Source organism: Hemiscyllium ocellatum, chromosome 5, assembly GCF_020745735.1.
Source record: "Hemiscyllium ocellatum isolate sHemOce1 chromosome 5, sHemOce1.pat.X.cur, whole genome shotgun sequence".
NCBI lineage: Eukaryota > Metazoa > Chordata > Chondrichthyes > Orectolobiformes > Hemiscylliidae > Hemiscyllium > Hemiscyllium ocellatum.
Window position 1 is genome coordinate 80,860,036 of NC_083405.1, and position 15,222 is coordinate 80,875,257.

The 15,222-nt window shown below is 38.0% G+C and overlaps 1 protein-coding gene across 1 annotated transcript in view; it reads left to right on the forward strand.

Moving 5' to 3' along the window:
* The first annotated feature begins 3,044 nt into the window (after positions 1-3,044).
* dnah5l (dynein, axonemal, heavy chain 5 like) overlaps positions 3,045-15,222 on the forward strand; it is a 340,633-nt gene continuing 328,455 nt past the window's right edge. The window contains exons 1-4 of the mRNA XM_060825520.1: positions 3,045-3,221; positions 6,305-6,388; positions 6,567-6,638; positions 12,880-12,981. Coding sequence (XP_060681503.1) covers positions 3,126-3,221; positions 6,305-6,388; positions 6,567-6,638; positions 12,880-12,981 — 354 coding nt within the window. The 5' untranslated portion in view covers positions 3,045-3,125. The remainder of the gene's footprint in view (positions 3,222-6,304; positions 6,389-6,566; positions 6,639-12,879; positions 12,982-15,222) is intronic.

A 15,222-nucleotide genomic window follows, 5' to 3' on the forward strand; every position in this document is an offset into this window, starting at 1 on the left:
ACAACTTGAAAGAACTCTCAATATTACCAAGACTTATACAATCACAGCAAAATGTAACAGCAGCCTGAAAGTAGTTGATGATGCCTTTAATAACACTGTTGAGATATCCTTCCCGCTGACAAGTACATGTTCATTTGAGGTTGTTTAAAGAATGGCTGAGAGGTTCTGCTCCAAAGTAGCGATTTTGGTGGGCAGACTGATTACCATTGTGACCTGACTGTTTGGATTGTTCCGGTAGACTTTCCTAACATCCTCACTAAATGGCATCTAACATTGCTTGCTGCGGGTGAGTGTGCATGCCGGGGATGTCTTTGGTGCCACAATTATAGTTGTCGTGAAAAAAGCATGGTGCAAGGAACTGAAATTTCTGGTGTTAGAGCTTGATGTTACTAATTAAGAAAAATTATTTTTAACCAAAATTTAGCTGGCGAGTCAAACAGACACAGGCGCGTAGGCACTAATAAATGGAAAAATTCAAGACTGGGACATTCCAACACAGCACCATCTCCAAGTGCATCTGTCTCAGTAAGTAGTTCATGCTCACTATAAGTTTCAAGGTTTTTTCAATATTTTTAGACTGACAAAATCACTGAATTATGTAAGGTCATTCCTTTGCATTGTATTTGTGTTGTTGTTTATCATCCTCCCTATTATATTTTACATTACGCAGGAAACCCAATTAATTAGGTATAAGAATAAGTAGTGTACAATGTGGTAAATTTGGCTTTTGAAACTCCTTGCAATGGTGCTTCATTTATTAGAATTAATTCCACTGTCAAGAACAAACAGGTTAACAAGCTATGTTCAGTCATAGTAAACTATCCATTTCACTTGGTATAAATCAATTGTCAAGAAAGATTCAGATATCTTTTAACCAAGTGAAGTCATGCCAGTTCTTTGTCATAAAAATCTGAAAATCAGTTTTGCAAATATTGATATTTGTATTACTGATGCTTTAGTAATGCATTTCCTTAATTGCTTTTGTAAAGGGCTGAACAGTATCTGTTAACCCTGATGAAGGAGCAGCACTGATGAAGGAAAGGCAAAAAAATGGTTAAGACTAAAATTGGGCCCTTGAAGACAGAAACAGGGGAATATATTACGGGGAACAAAGAAATGGCAGAAGAATTGAACTGTTACTTCAGATCTGTGTTCACTGGGGAAGACACAAGCAATCTCCCTGAGGTAACAGTGCCTGAAGGACCCGCACTTAAGGAAATTTATATTTGCCAGGAATTGGTGTTGGAGAGACTGTTAGGTCTGAAGGTTGATAAGTCCCCGGGGCCAGATGGTCTACATCCCAGGGTGCTGAAGGAGGTGGCTCGAGAAATCGTGGATGCGTTGGTGATTATTTTCCAGAGTTCGATAGATTCGGGATCAGTTCCTGCGGATTGAGGGTGGCTAACATTGTACCACTTTTTAAGAAAGGTGGGAGAGAGAAAGCAGGAAATTATAGACCAGTTAGTCTGACCTCAGTGGTGAGAAAGATGCTGGAGTCTATTATAAAGGATGAAATTACAACACATCTGGATAATAGTAACAGGATAGGTCAGAGTCAACATGGATTTATGAATGGGAAATCATGCTTGACTAATCTTCTGGAATTTTTTGAGGATGTAACTCTGAAGATGGACGAGGGAGATCCAGTAGGTATAGTGTACCTGGACTTTCAGAAAGCTTTTGATAAAGTCCCACATAGGAGGTTAGTGAGCAAAATTAGGGCGCATGGTATTGGGGGCAATGTACTAACTTGGATTGAAAGTTGCTTGGCTGATAAGAAACAAAGAGTAGTGATAAACGGCTCCATTTCGAAATGGCAGGCAGTGACCAGTGGGGTACCGCAGGGATCAGTGCTGGGATCACAGCCTTTTACAATATATGTTAATGATATAGAAGATGGTATTAGTAATAACATTAGCAAATTTGCTGATGATACTTAGCTGGGTGGCAGGGTGAAATGTGAGGAGGATGTTTGGAGATTACAGGGTGACCTAGATAGGTTAGGTGAGTGGTCAGATGCATGGCAGATGCAGTTTAGTGTGGATAAATGTATGGTTATCCACTTTGATGGCAAGAACAGGAAGGCAGATTACTACCTAAATGAAATCAATTTTGGTAAAGGGGCAGTACAAAGAGATCTGGGTGTTCTTGTACACCAGTCAATGAAGGTAAACCTGCACGTACAGTAGGTAGTGAAGAAGGCTAATAGCATGCTGGCCTTCATAACAAGAGGGATTGAGTATAGAAACAAAAAGGTTCTTCTGCAGCTGTACAGGGTCCTGGTGAGACCACACTTGGAGTACTGTGTGCAGTTCTGGTCTCCAAATTTGAGGAAAGACATTCTGGCTATTGAGGGAGTGCAGCGTAGGTTCACGAGGTCAATTCCTGGAATGGCGGGATTACCTTACACTGAAGCGACTGGGCTTGTATACCCTTGAGTTTAGAAGACTGAGAGGGGATCTGATTGAGACACATAAGATTATTAAAGGATTGGACACTCTGGAGGCAGGAAACATGTTTCTGCTGATGGGTGACTGCCGAACCAAAGGACACAGCTTAAAAATACAGGGTAGACCATTTAGGACAGAGATGAGGAGAAACTTCTTCACCCAGAGAGTGGTGGCTGTGTGGAATGCTCTGCCCCAGAGGCAGTGGAGGGCCAGTCTCTGGATTCATTTAAGAAAGAGTTGGATAGAGTTCTCAAGGATAGTGGAATCAAAGGTTATGGAAATAAGGCAGGAACAGGATACTGATTAAGGATGATCAGCCATGATCATATTGAATGGTGGTGCAGCTCGAAGGGCAGAATGGCCTACTCCTGCACCTATTGTCTATTGTCTATTGAACTCAGAAAGCTTGTACTTCCAAATAAACCTGTTAGACTGTAACCCAGTGTTGTGTGATTTTTAACAGTAACTGTTAAGCTAATAGTACGAAGAATGCCACACAAACATGACAAACATTCATATATTAATATTGGCATTTGTAATTTCTAATCAAAAGTTACTCTAGGTATTTTTCCTTACTACTAGACACAAGGTAGAAAGACTATACTTATTTCCAATGAGGCCAAAAAGGAATTGCTAAAACAAGCAAAAGCAGCTAAGGAAGAACGAAAATCCCAAATGGATTCACGGCATGGCTACCTGATATCTAAACTAGCAGATGGAACTGGTCTGGAAGAATCAGCTGTGCAGGACTTTATTATTGCAGATGAAAAGGTATGACTTGCTATTTTAATATGTATTCAATAGTTCCTGTAACAAACAAGGCAAAAAGGTGAATTTAATTATTTTGTGGTCCTCCTCTTCTGTCTGCAACAGCTGCTTTTTCAATAATCTTTTGGCTACTTTATTTCTTTTTCCTTTTGAAATAGACCATGTCGTGTTTCCCCCCCAAAAAATACACGTGAATTCCAACTTTCAAATGACCTACAACAAATTTTCTTAAGAGATAGAACAAGAAGGTGGTTTGCTCAATCATTCAAACCTGGAAGATAAATTTTTGCAACTCATACACACCTACAGAAGTATACAAGAAAGAAAACAAAGAGAAGAAAGAAAGAATTTACTGTTATAAATAATAAACAGAAAGAGTATTAATGCTGTTAGTCAATGTCCAATGAAGGGTTTTGCAGTTGGCTCCTCTGGCAGAATACCTCTTCCATAGGAGCTCAGATATAGATGCGTGTGGTTGCAAGTGCAGCAAAATGATTCTTGTAGACTCGTTCATTTTTCAGGTGAAATTCAGGGTTATTCCAAGGGATCAGGTTTCAAGAGAGGTTGAGACTTGAGGCAGGCTTTAGCATTTGTTTTCACTCATAGAGTGTGGACAACACTGTGAGCCCGTGTTTGTTGCCCATCCCTAATTGCCCTTGGTAAGGTAGTAGTAAGCTACCTCTTGAACCACTACAGTCTGTCTGAAGAAGGTATACTCACCGTGCCATTAGGGAAGAATTTCCAAGATTTTGACCTGGCTGAGCCTAGAGCTGCTTTTTTTCTCTTCTGTTTAAAAAAACAGCCTCTGTGTAATAATCACGGAGTTGCTAATTGTGGCAAATTTGCCCTGTTAAGGATAAACTCTCAATGCCCAGCACACCACCCTCACCAGAATTTTACTGGCAGCAGGAGGAACTGTTGCCACCATGTGGGAAATTTCCATGTAAACTCTATTGGCCTCGCAGCAAGTTTCTGAGGACAATTGTTACGTTGGTGCAGCGAACCCTTCTGTTAATTAAACAAAACACACAGAAAAGCTCACCTCGCCTCATCATCTGTTACAATATGAGAGACAGTTAATTTCCAAATTCCACTATTTAAAGAAAAAAATATCAATTTATTCTTTAACTCTAAAAATGAATGTTAAACAATAACTATTTACATCTCTAAGCCTCCTTTCTCTTAAATGTTTGTTATCTGCCTCCAACTCTATAACAATGTACTGTTCCAATAAAAACCCGCATTAAATTACATCAACTTCTTCTTTCAGCTGGAGATCTCCCTGGGTCATCTTCTGTCATTTACTGCAAAGATTTTTCATATAAAAAAAAGTACCTTTTGATAGAGAGTGTTTTAAATGGCAGTCTCTTGATGGCAGTTTACTCTCTCGATGGTAATTACTTTGTCAAACTTTCAAACTGCCCGGCTCTTGTATCCCCCAATATTGGATTATCTCATTAGTTCAATGTTGGCAAAACAATAAATTCAAAATTGATTGAGTTTTAGTTTCCTGGAGCATAATTTAAACTGATTGGTTAAATTCAAATTGTTGTCAAAATAGCAACCAACTCATCTGTTTCACAGCCAAATGTTACATATTTTCAATTTTCCAGCATATTCTGAGACTGCTGGCTAGTCATCACAAGTGCTTGTCAGCTCTCAGTTCAGAATATTCACATTCTCTTAAAGGTACAGTACATGCCTTCAATGTCATAACACAACGGAGCCCAGCAGTGACAATGGTCAACCCCATGTTGATTGCATTTCCTTTAGAAAGTCCTGTACTTTCTATTGTCAAGAACGTGCCCTCTGGACTCTGGCATACTTAAAACAATCTTCCACTGGTCATTTGATAATATAGAAGTTGAGTATTATTGAAAAATACACATTTTATTAAAGCTTTGCATCTTACATTAATCAAGAAATTTCACAAAAAATACAAATGATAAAGGTACTCAAGATCATGATTGATCTGGGTACAATAAAAAGAGAGAGAAACTGTTCCCATTAGTGGAAGGATTGAGAACCACTGGGACCAAACCTAAGGTAATTGGCAAAAGATGCAACAGTGACATGAGGAAAAGCCTTTTCATGCAGCTAATGATTAGGAACATGCTATCTGAGAGTGTGGTGGATGTAGGATGAATTGATGCTTTCAAATGAACAGGGGAGTTATGCTCTGAGATGTTGTTGATTGATGAATGGTTAGAGGAGCAAGTGACAAACTGTCGCCAGGTTACCACTCTGATTTTCATTTCATGTCATCTAGTTTCTAGGTCTACGTGGGGAATCTTTTTCAAAGCCAATGATGACCCATGTCTCTTTGTTGATGACTACAATATCCAGGCTCTTATGTGGATATTGGCATTTTATTTACAGAAATTAGTTTATGTAGCTCAGACCAAGTCACTGTAACTCTAGGTGTGACTATTTAGTGCTGGTCTACCTTATGCAGTACATTACACTCTCATTTCTCAAAGTGTTTATTGTAATCTATTATATTTTCAGAGAACAGTTAGTTTTATTGTACTTCTGCAGAAGCTGACAGTGTTATTATATCTGTCTACGCAGTATACTTCTCAATAATGAGCAAACATTTATTTTGTATGCCCAACCATCAGCAGTTTTCATAATTAAACCTTCCTTTCCAGTTTCACATGATTGAAGAGTTCTTCGCACCAAATGGATCTAAAAAATTACTATTTTTCTACCAAGATACAGTGACAGTAAGTGTTTATTGCTTGAATTAAAAGTATTTAGACACATTCATTAACAAGGCTTTAATTAAATGCGTTCTGTTACTAATCATTGTAACAGTGAATGGGCCACTGCTCTGCTTGAATTCAAAGTTCTAGCTAATGCTGAAACCTAAAATCTAAAGCCATCTGACAGTATGTTTTTCTACAAAGTGTTTCTCTAAACGCAATTAAAATGAATCAAACAGATGGTCATCTGATTGACTAAAATATCCCCTGATTAGGACTTGTTAAATTTTATGTTTGAATATTTAATCAGTTTAAGCAATTGATAAAATTCTGAATGATTGATTTTCAGTATGTTCACAAATCTGTTATTTGATTCATCAGATCTCAGGATTGCGACATTTAAGTGCAGATATGTCCAGAGGGGTAAATCAGAAAAGGCTGTTCATTACTGATGGTTCCAGTGAGGTAAAGTTCAGTTTATGTTTTCATTATTAAAATTTTATACATAAAAAATTAAATTATATTTTCATCATCATTAATGCTAAAAGTTTGAAATTTTTACTTATAACATATTTAAGACTTTTCTAAATATATGGAAAACTCACACTGAGGTCTTTCACTTTCTCTTGTGTCCATTTTTCAGGGTTTGATTGGGACTTGCTTATTCTTTCTTAGAACTACTGATAAAAGCATCAGCACAGCTAATGTGTTTCAGGTCAGTACTACTCTGAGAAGTAAATGTTAAAGGAAATACTGTAGCACAGTTTTTTTTTATCAATGACATATGTCAAAATATGAAGATGTCATATAGTCCAGGAAATTCCTTTATTTGGTATCCTGTCAGAGTTAGTATCCCAATTCTTTTAATTGCTACTAATAATTTATAAATAGCAGATGATTTTATATAAATGTTAAGTGTGTCCATACAGCAATATCATTCAGAGGAATTTATATATAGATTTAATGCTGTAATTATTATTACGTTTCAAACTATATACATATTTTGGTTTCAATGATCTTGTAAGCATGTATTTTGCCATGTAAAATGTGGAGTGTACCTTTTATAGCCCAGTATCTGGTCAAATAATATAATGATCCAGGATTCCTATCGAGATTCCAATCTAAGTACGCTGGCTGTACATTCTCCTTCCTTCTCCTTTACTAAGAAGAAGCGTATAATCTCTATAGGTATAATCTCTATAGGTATAATCTTCATGCTGAAGTATTCCAAAATTTTTCAGTCTGATGAAAAAAAATCACTGAATTGGGTTTGTTTCTCCACAGAGGTAGCTTGACCTGCTGAATAATCTTGCATTATCTGTTTATACTTTAGATTTTCACAGTAATTTGCTCTGAACCTAGTTGGTCCAGACATCTTATTATGCTAAGGCACTCTTGCCCATATTATAGCATTTGGGACATGGGATCCCAAAATGTTTACCATATCTGAGCCCCCAATGTAAACTTGGAATAAGGCAATTCATGACCACACACATATTTCAAAGCAATCTTTCCAGCAGAATGATATGAAATACTTGAGATGCGGTCCCTGATTTTTTTGAATATCCGACTTATGAATGCTTGTACTTACAAATGTAATCTCATGCATTATTATAATTTTAAAGACTTGACATGGGAACATTTCCTATACTTACAAATGGCAGTTTTACATTGTCTTGCATTGTGTTCTGACATGTGAACAAATTGACTTGAGAATGGACTCCAAAACAGAACCAGTTTATAATGTGGGAACTGCCTGATCACAACAATTTCTGTCCCTATTTCCAAATTCTTTGCTTATGAATTATCAAGTACTAAAGAGGAAATTTTTAATTGAACCTTAGAGGAGCATTTTAAGTTTGAAATTTAAAACCAGCAATGTAAGTAAAATTAAAATAATTTGAATAACATTAATTAATTTCTTGTTAACTTGTGTGGGAACAATTGGAATTTATCGGTACAGGGCTATATCAGAAGCAGTAGTACAAAGCTCACACTTGGCATAGTGAAGTCCTGGCTGGATTTATGGTTGTCTTGGTGTACTCTGCCACAGTTGGGAACTGAAACCTGCCTCCATAAATTGCCTAGTATTAGTTATGATGATGAGATTGAAAAATTAACTCTAATCCCTGTACATTGCTGACTGGAGAATATATAGGCTGCTTATTATATTTTATTCATAAGACAGAGACCAACTTCTGATATATATTGGCTAAAACTGCTTGGCCAGATTTAAAGACACAGAAATAAATTCAACTGCACAATAAATATAGAATCAATCTATAGAAGGTAATATATCTTTTAGTTAGGAACCGGAGTAGGCTATTGAGCCCACCAAGCTTGCTTTGCCATTCAAGACTACGGTTGACCATTTATCTCGAACCTACATTTTCTGCATTATGTCCCTATTTCTTGATGTTATTTGTCTCTATAAATCGATCAATTTCTGTCTTGAACATTCTCAATGATTGAGCTTGCACTGAATTCCAAAGATTCACCACTCACTCTGTGAAAAAAAATCCTCCTTGTCTCGGTCTTAAATACCCTACCCTTAAGTTCTTCTAACAATGATATTCTGACAAAGCTTGTTTGGGAACAGGACATTTGGCTGCCATGGTGACATTCGCTCCTGGAGCTTAAATTCTATACAACAGTAACTGCCATTTAAGTCATGGATACTTTCATTTTGCAGCAATGTCTTTGAATTAAGCACACAGAATAACAGTCTGGGCAGTTTATAAGGGCTTATCTGTGCATAATACTGCTACTTTCCTGCATTATTATAATGATTTGACAAGGCTAAATTTGAATAATCCATTTTTATTAGCATTCAGGTTAATGTTTTGAGGCGAGTGACCCATCTTCAGAATTCCTCCAGCAATTTCTGTTTTTCTTTCAAATTTTGTAATTAATTTGTCTAAAGAAATTGGAACATGTAATTTTAGTGTATATTTACTAGTTTAACAAATGTTTGTTTACGGATGACTCAATATATATCTTACATACTCTCCAACAAGTTGTTATATCTGAATTCTGTAAACCCATAATCACTAGCTTTTGGTGCACATGGGATTCAGTCTGTTTATGATAATTGCTAGGAACATAGGGCAGATGGAAGCTCAAGCAAACATTTTTGATTGGATGGAATTTTTGCAGGGTGGGTCCAAAGTGGTTTAAAAGGCAAGTATTTAGAAGCCATACTTAATTTACCTCACTCATGCTTTTTTTTGATGCTACCTGGTCGTGCTAAATTAAGCATGAAAGTGTTCATTTAAATCTATATTTGAGCATCATGTAAGCCAAGAGTCAACAAATATTAGTCTAAGACTAAGTTTGACGTTAATAAGAACAGATGTGGAAGCCCATGCTGGATAAATTGTGAGAGTAGTGAGAAAGTGGACTCTTGTTATGGAATAGAGATTGCAGTAAGAACTCAGGCTTTAAAAAATCCCAGAAAAAAAGCACTGACCAAAAATAAATACTTTTTGATTTCACATCCTATTATAGTTACATTAGAATTAGAATCAAAAATTGGACTGCTTTCTTTTCGATTTTGCCTTTGTTTACAACAATTCTTCTATTGAATCAATAAACATGCATAGCAGAATCTATTTAGAATGTTAATACTCAAAACCAGTTTTATTGTTTTACTTATTTTGAAGGAAAAATTAAATCTAGGCAGAGTGCTTTGAGCTGACATTGACTTGACAATAAATGAAACAAAAAGAGAAATGAAAGCACAAAATCTTTAAGCAGAACATTAGTAGTATCTGAGAAAGTGATTCTATTATTCAGGGAGGATTCTCATAGAGTGATGTGAGCTATGGCAAGAAGTTGGTGACAAGCACAGAGAGGCCCAACTTGATGTCAGGTGCAACTCACATCACCTTTTATGCTTTTTACAAAAGATGTGGCAAGATTCACACTTGGCAAGAACGAGTTGTCAGTTTTTGGTAATCGTTGCTGGTTAAACGCCTTATTAACAGCCCAACTTGCCTCATTAATATTCAGTCTCCTTTTTTTAACCAAACTTACCAACTGTTGTTCAGCTTCTAATTTATTCTGAACCACCTCCATGTTGGACACTGGACACCAACATCCTGGGCACACTCCATGGGCACTGGTCATATGCATTTCATGACCATGAACATTGGCATCTAATATTTGCCAAGCTCTGGATATTTCTGCCCTTCAATGATGCACCTCAGGCTGCAGCAGCAATTCTCATTGTAATGAAGCAGCAAGGGTGTTGTGCACTCAGGGACACACACCCAACTCCTGGACCAGAATACATCTCTGGACACTTTGTTTATTGTCATATTACTCACTCATTCTTAGCCCATCTGGATCCTCTCAGCATCCCAGCATTGCATTGCATGGTATTACCTTGCTGTTTGGTGCTTTGTCCCCTTAGCCAGAGATATGAGGCTTATATTACTTCTGTCTTATCTTGCTATTTGGTGCAGATATAAAGCCAGAAAGTACATTACAGCTGCCAGCAGACCTCAGACAAGTCAGGGCCAATAGTTTTCTCTCAGGGATTGTGGCACAGTAAGTCAAGGGTTTGCTTGGGATGGTCAGAGTCAGGCACATCCACTCATAAAGGGTGGACAGACTAACCCGTCTTGACATTTTTTGCTCTGTCATGGGCTCTTTCCATGCAGGAATGAGAGAGCAGCAGGTATTGTGAAAGCTGAAAATTGGTGGCACATTTATTACTTTGGTGCAGGTGGAAAGGTGACACAAGAGATAGAGTAGGCAGTGCAGAAGGCATGCTGGGTCTAACTGCCATGTTCAGAGGAAAGTCAGCCACAATGTAGGCAGCCCTGGACTGACAGTGCTTGTCTATTGCTCTATGGGCCTGATTTGGTGGATACCCACTGAATGGAAAGTTTTTCTGGAAATGGCACATGATACAATTGGGCAAAGATCAGATGTGAGAAATATAATAGAGGTGTGGTAGATCATCCATGAGATGAGTTTGGTAAGATACAGTTAGAGAACCTGTTAGGCCTCATGACGACAAACTGTTGAAAAACTTGACACAACTCAGACTTAGCTAAAAAGAAATATGATTCAGGCCTCAGAGGTTAATACTGCAACCTCTGTAGAGATCAGTTTGTGGTGGAGATCATTTGAGTTAGTGGCCAAATTGCTCACTATAAGAGAATTCTCCTGGAATGATATATGCAAAGGTACTATAGCTTTCTTGATCTTTCACACATCCCCATTTCAAAATGATAAATATGAAGGTCTATCAACTTGTCAAAGAAGAGCTTGTTTAATGTGTTGGTCTCCTTTTATTAACCTTTTTGACAATTGTCTTTTCAACTGAGTTAGTTCAATCAAAGGTGCCACTATTTATGAAAGGTGGTAAGGACAAGCCAGAGAACTATAGACCAGTGAGCTTGACGTCAGTGGTGGGCACATTGTTGGAGGGAATCGTGAGGGAAAGGATGTATGTGTATTTGGAAAGGCAAGGACTGATTAGGGATAGTCAACATGGCTTTGTAAGTGGGAAATCATGTCTCACAAACTTGATTGAGCTTTTTGAAGAAGTAACAAAGAGGATAGATGAGGGCAGAGCAGTTGATGGGATCTATATGGACTTCAGTAAGGTGTTCGACAAGGTTCCCCATGGGAGACTGATTAGCAAGGTTAGATCTCATGGAATACAGGGAGAATTAGCCATTTGGATACAGAACTGGCTCAAAGGTAGAAGGCAGAGGATGGTGATGGAGAGTTGTTTTTCAGACTGGAGGCCTGTGACCAGTGGAATGCCACAAGGATCAGTGCTGGGTCCACTACTTTTCATCATTTATATAAAAGATTTGGATGTGAGCATAAGAGGTATAGTTATTACGTTTGCAGATGACACCAAAATTGGAGGTGTAGTGGACAGCGAAGAAGATTACCTCAGATTACAACAGGATCTTGATCAGCTAGGCCAATGGACTGAGAAGTAGCGGATGGAGTTTAATTCAGATAAAGGCGAAGTGCTGCATTTTGGGAAAGCAAATCTTAGCAGGACTTATACACTTAATGGTAAGGTCCTAGGTGGTGTTTCTGAACAAAGAGAACTTGGAGTGCAGGTTCATAGCTCCTTGAAAGTGGAGTCACACGTAGATAGGATAGTGAAGAAGATGTTTGGTATGCTTTCCTTTAACTGGCCAGAGTATTGAGTACAGGAGTTGGGAGGTTATTTTGTGGCTGTACAGGACATTGGTTAGATCACTGTTGGAATATTTCATGCAATTCTGGTCTCCTTCCTATTGGAAAGACGTTGTGAAACTTGAAAGGGTTCAGAAAAGATTTACAAGGATGTTGCCAGGGTTGGAGGCTTTGAGCTCTAGGGAGAGCTGAACATGCTGGGCCTGTTTTCCCTGGAGTGACAGAGACTGAGGGGTGACTTTATAGAGTTATATAAAATCATGAGAGGCATAAATAGGATAAATAGACAAAGTCCTTTCCCTAGGTTGGGGGAGTCCTGAACTAGAGTGCATAGGTTTAGGGTGAGAGGGGAAAGATATAAAAGAGACCTAAGGGGCAACATTTTCACACAGAAGGTGGTGCGTGTATGGAATGAGCTGCCAGAGGAAATGGCGGAGGCTGGTACAATTGCAACATTTAAAAGTCATTTAGATGGGTATATGAATAGGAAGAGTGTAGAGGGATATAAGCCAGCTGCTGGCTGGTGGGATGAGATTGGGTTGAGATATCTGGTCAGCATGGACGAGTTGGACCGAAGGATCTGTTTCCATGCTGTACATCTCTTTGACTCTATGATTCTAATTAATGTGGTAATGCTTGTAAAGGTTCTTGTTGGATAGTCTCTGTTAAAATTTCAGATTGTCTTCAATTTATGATATTAGCATTTATACAAATAGTTCGCTGTTCAATTTTATCGACGTTTGTAGTACTATTTGTTCATATGTAAAAACTTTTTTTCTGCTTAGGAAGTAAATTTTGGCATGCTCAATTGCCCTGATGGGAATCTACTTCGAGGTCTGGAGAGACTCTTGGCCAGCATAATGGTACCAGCACTGCGATCTCAAGAGGTAATCTTTCCCAAGCAAATTCCATTGCAACATTGGTCACATATGTTTTTCTGGAATGATCCCAATGTAACATCTTGTTCATCTTTCTCTTTGCAAGGAATGAAAAAATGACGCAGATTGATAATCATGTTTTATGAAATGTATTAAGATGTAAGCAAAGGTAAAGACTCTGTAGTCCTAATGGACTGTTGAGCGACTCCATCATTAAAGAGAGAGAAAGAGAGAGAGAGAGAACTGGAAGTGGTTTAACCTGATGGTCACCATACCCCAGTTGAGGGGAGAGGTTGAGAAAGAGAATCCCTCATGTTAATCACAGTCAATGTAGAAATTGAACCCACACTATTAGTATCACTCTGAATCACAAACCAGCCATCCTGTCAACTGAGCTAACAAGCCTCCTAACCTGTAAGTTGAAGCATATGAAATAAATATAAGCGTATGGGCTAGGAGCAGGTTTAGGCCTTTTTTTCCCTTCAGCCTGCTCCACTGTTTAATAAAATCATGGCTGGTCTATTCGTAGCCTCAAATCCACATTTCTGCCAAATCTCATAACCTTTCAATCCATGCTTACCAAGAATTTAGCAACCTCTGTCTTAAGTCTTATTCAAACTCTGCTTCCACTGCTTTTTCAAGAAGTATATTTCAAAGTCTCATGGACCTCTGAGAGAAAAATAAAAATCTCTTCATCTCTGTCTTAACTGGGTGGCGACTTATTTTTAAACTGTGACCCAAATCCCAGATTCTTCCACATGAGAGGACATATTTTCCACATTTATCCTGTCAACTTCTAAGCTCCACTGGATACAAGCCTAGCTTGTCCAATCTTCCTTCATGAAACAATACCCCATTCCAGGTATAAGTCTAGTTAACCTTCTTTAAGTACCTCCAGCACAATAACATTCCTGATCAAATAACAAAGCCAATGCTGTACAGATCACTCTAGATGGAGTCACATCAATATGCTGCATAACTGAATCATATTATTTTGTTCAATTTTTTTTGCACTAAAGGTTAACATTCTACTAGCTTTCCTAATTACTTGTTTTATCTGCAATGAAGTCTTTTATGATTCATACATGAAGACATCCAGATTCTGCTATATCTTAGGTCTCTGTAAAACTGCTTCCTTTTCATTTTCCTACCAAATGAACGATATCTGGATTTCTCACGTTATTCTCAATTTGCCAGATCTTTGCCCATTAATTTACGTAATCAAAATGCTGATGTCGACTCTTTGTGTCCTCTACACAACTTACTTTTCCATGTATCTTTGTGTCAATAGTAATGTTCCTCTGAGGTTCCAAGGTTCCATGCACAGCCATTGACATTGGTGCACTATTCATGGCATTGACTTCTGGTTCCGGGATTGCTGCTGTGCATGGACCACGGAAGCCTGTGCTGCTTCAAAGATAATTAGAGGTAACACTGATCATTAGCAAATCCCATCATTCAAGTCATTTAAATAAATTGTAAAATATTGAACCCAAGAACTGATCCCAGTGGCACACTACTTTTGACGATCAGAAAAAAAGACCCATGCTCTATGATTCCTAATGCTTAGCTAATCTTCCGTCCATGCAAATATATTATTGACTACAAAATGAGCCTTTATTTTCTGTGGTAATCTTTAATGTGTCTCCTTCTCAATGGATCCTTGGAAATTTAAGGGTAGTACATTAACATTTCCCCTTTCTCCACAGCACATAATACTTCTTCAAAGAACTGCAATAAATTGATAAATATGATTTTCCTTTCACAAAACCATGTTGACTCTGCTCATTATGTTAAAATTTTCTAACTATCCTTTCTTTGATAATAGCTTCTTCAACATCTTCTTTGTAACAGATGTTGAACGAACTGGCCTGCGATTTCCTGTTTTCTGGCTTCCTCCCTTATTGATTTTTTAAAAATTAGGCTCTTCAAGGAGGGCATCAGAGGCTAGGTCAGCATATACTGCCAGATCCTAGTTGCCGAGAGGTTGTTTAAAAGATAACAACATTGCTGTGTGTCTGGACTTCACATGTAGATCAAACCAGGTAGGTATGGCAGATTTCCTTCCCTGGAAGTAAAGGAGTTCCATTCACTATTTTTCAATTTATCACCTTCCCTGAACTGAGCAAAATTTTAGAAAATTAGAACCAATGCATCAGCTATCTCACTAGCCATTACTTTTAAGTTGCTGGAATGAAGTCCATCAGGGATTGCGTCTCCCACAATTTCCTCCACCATTTCCATGGAGAA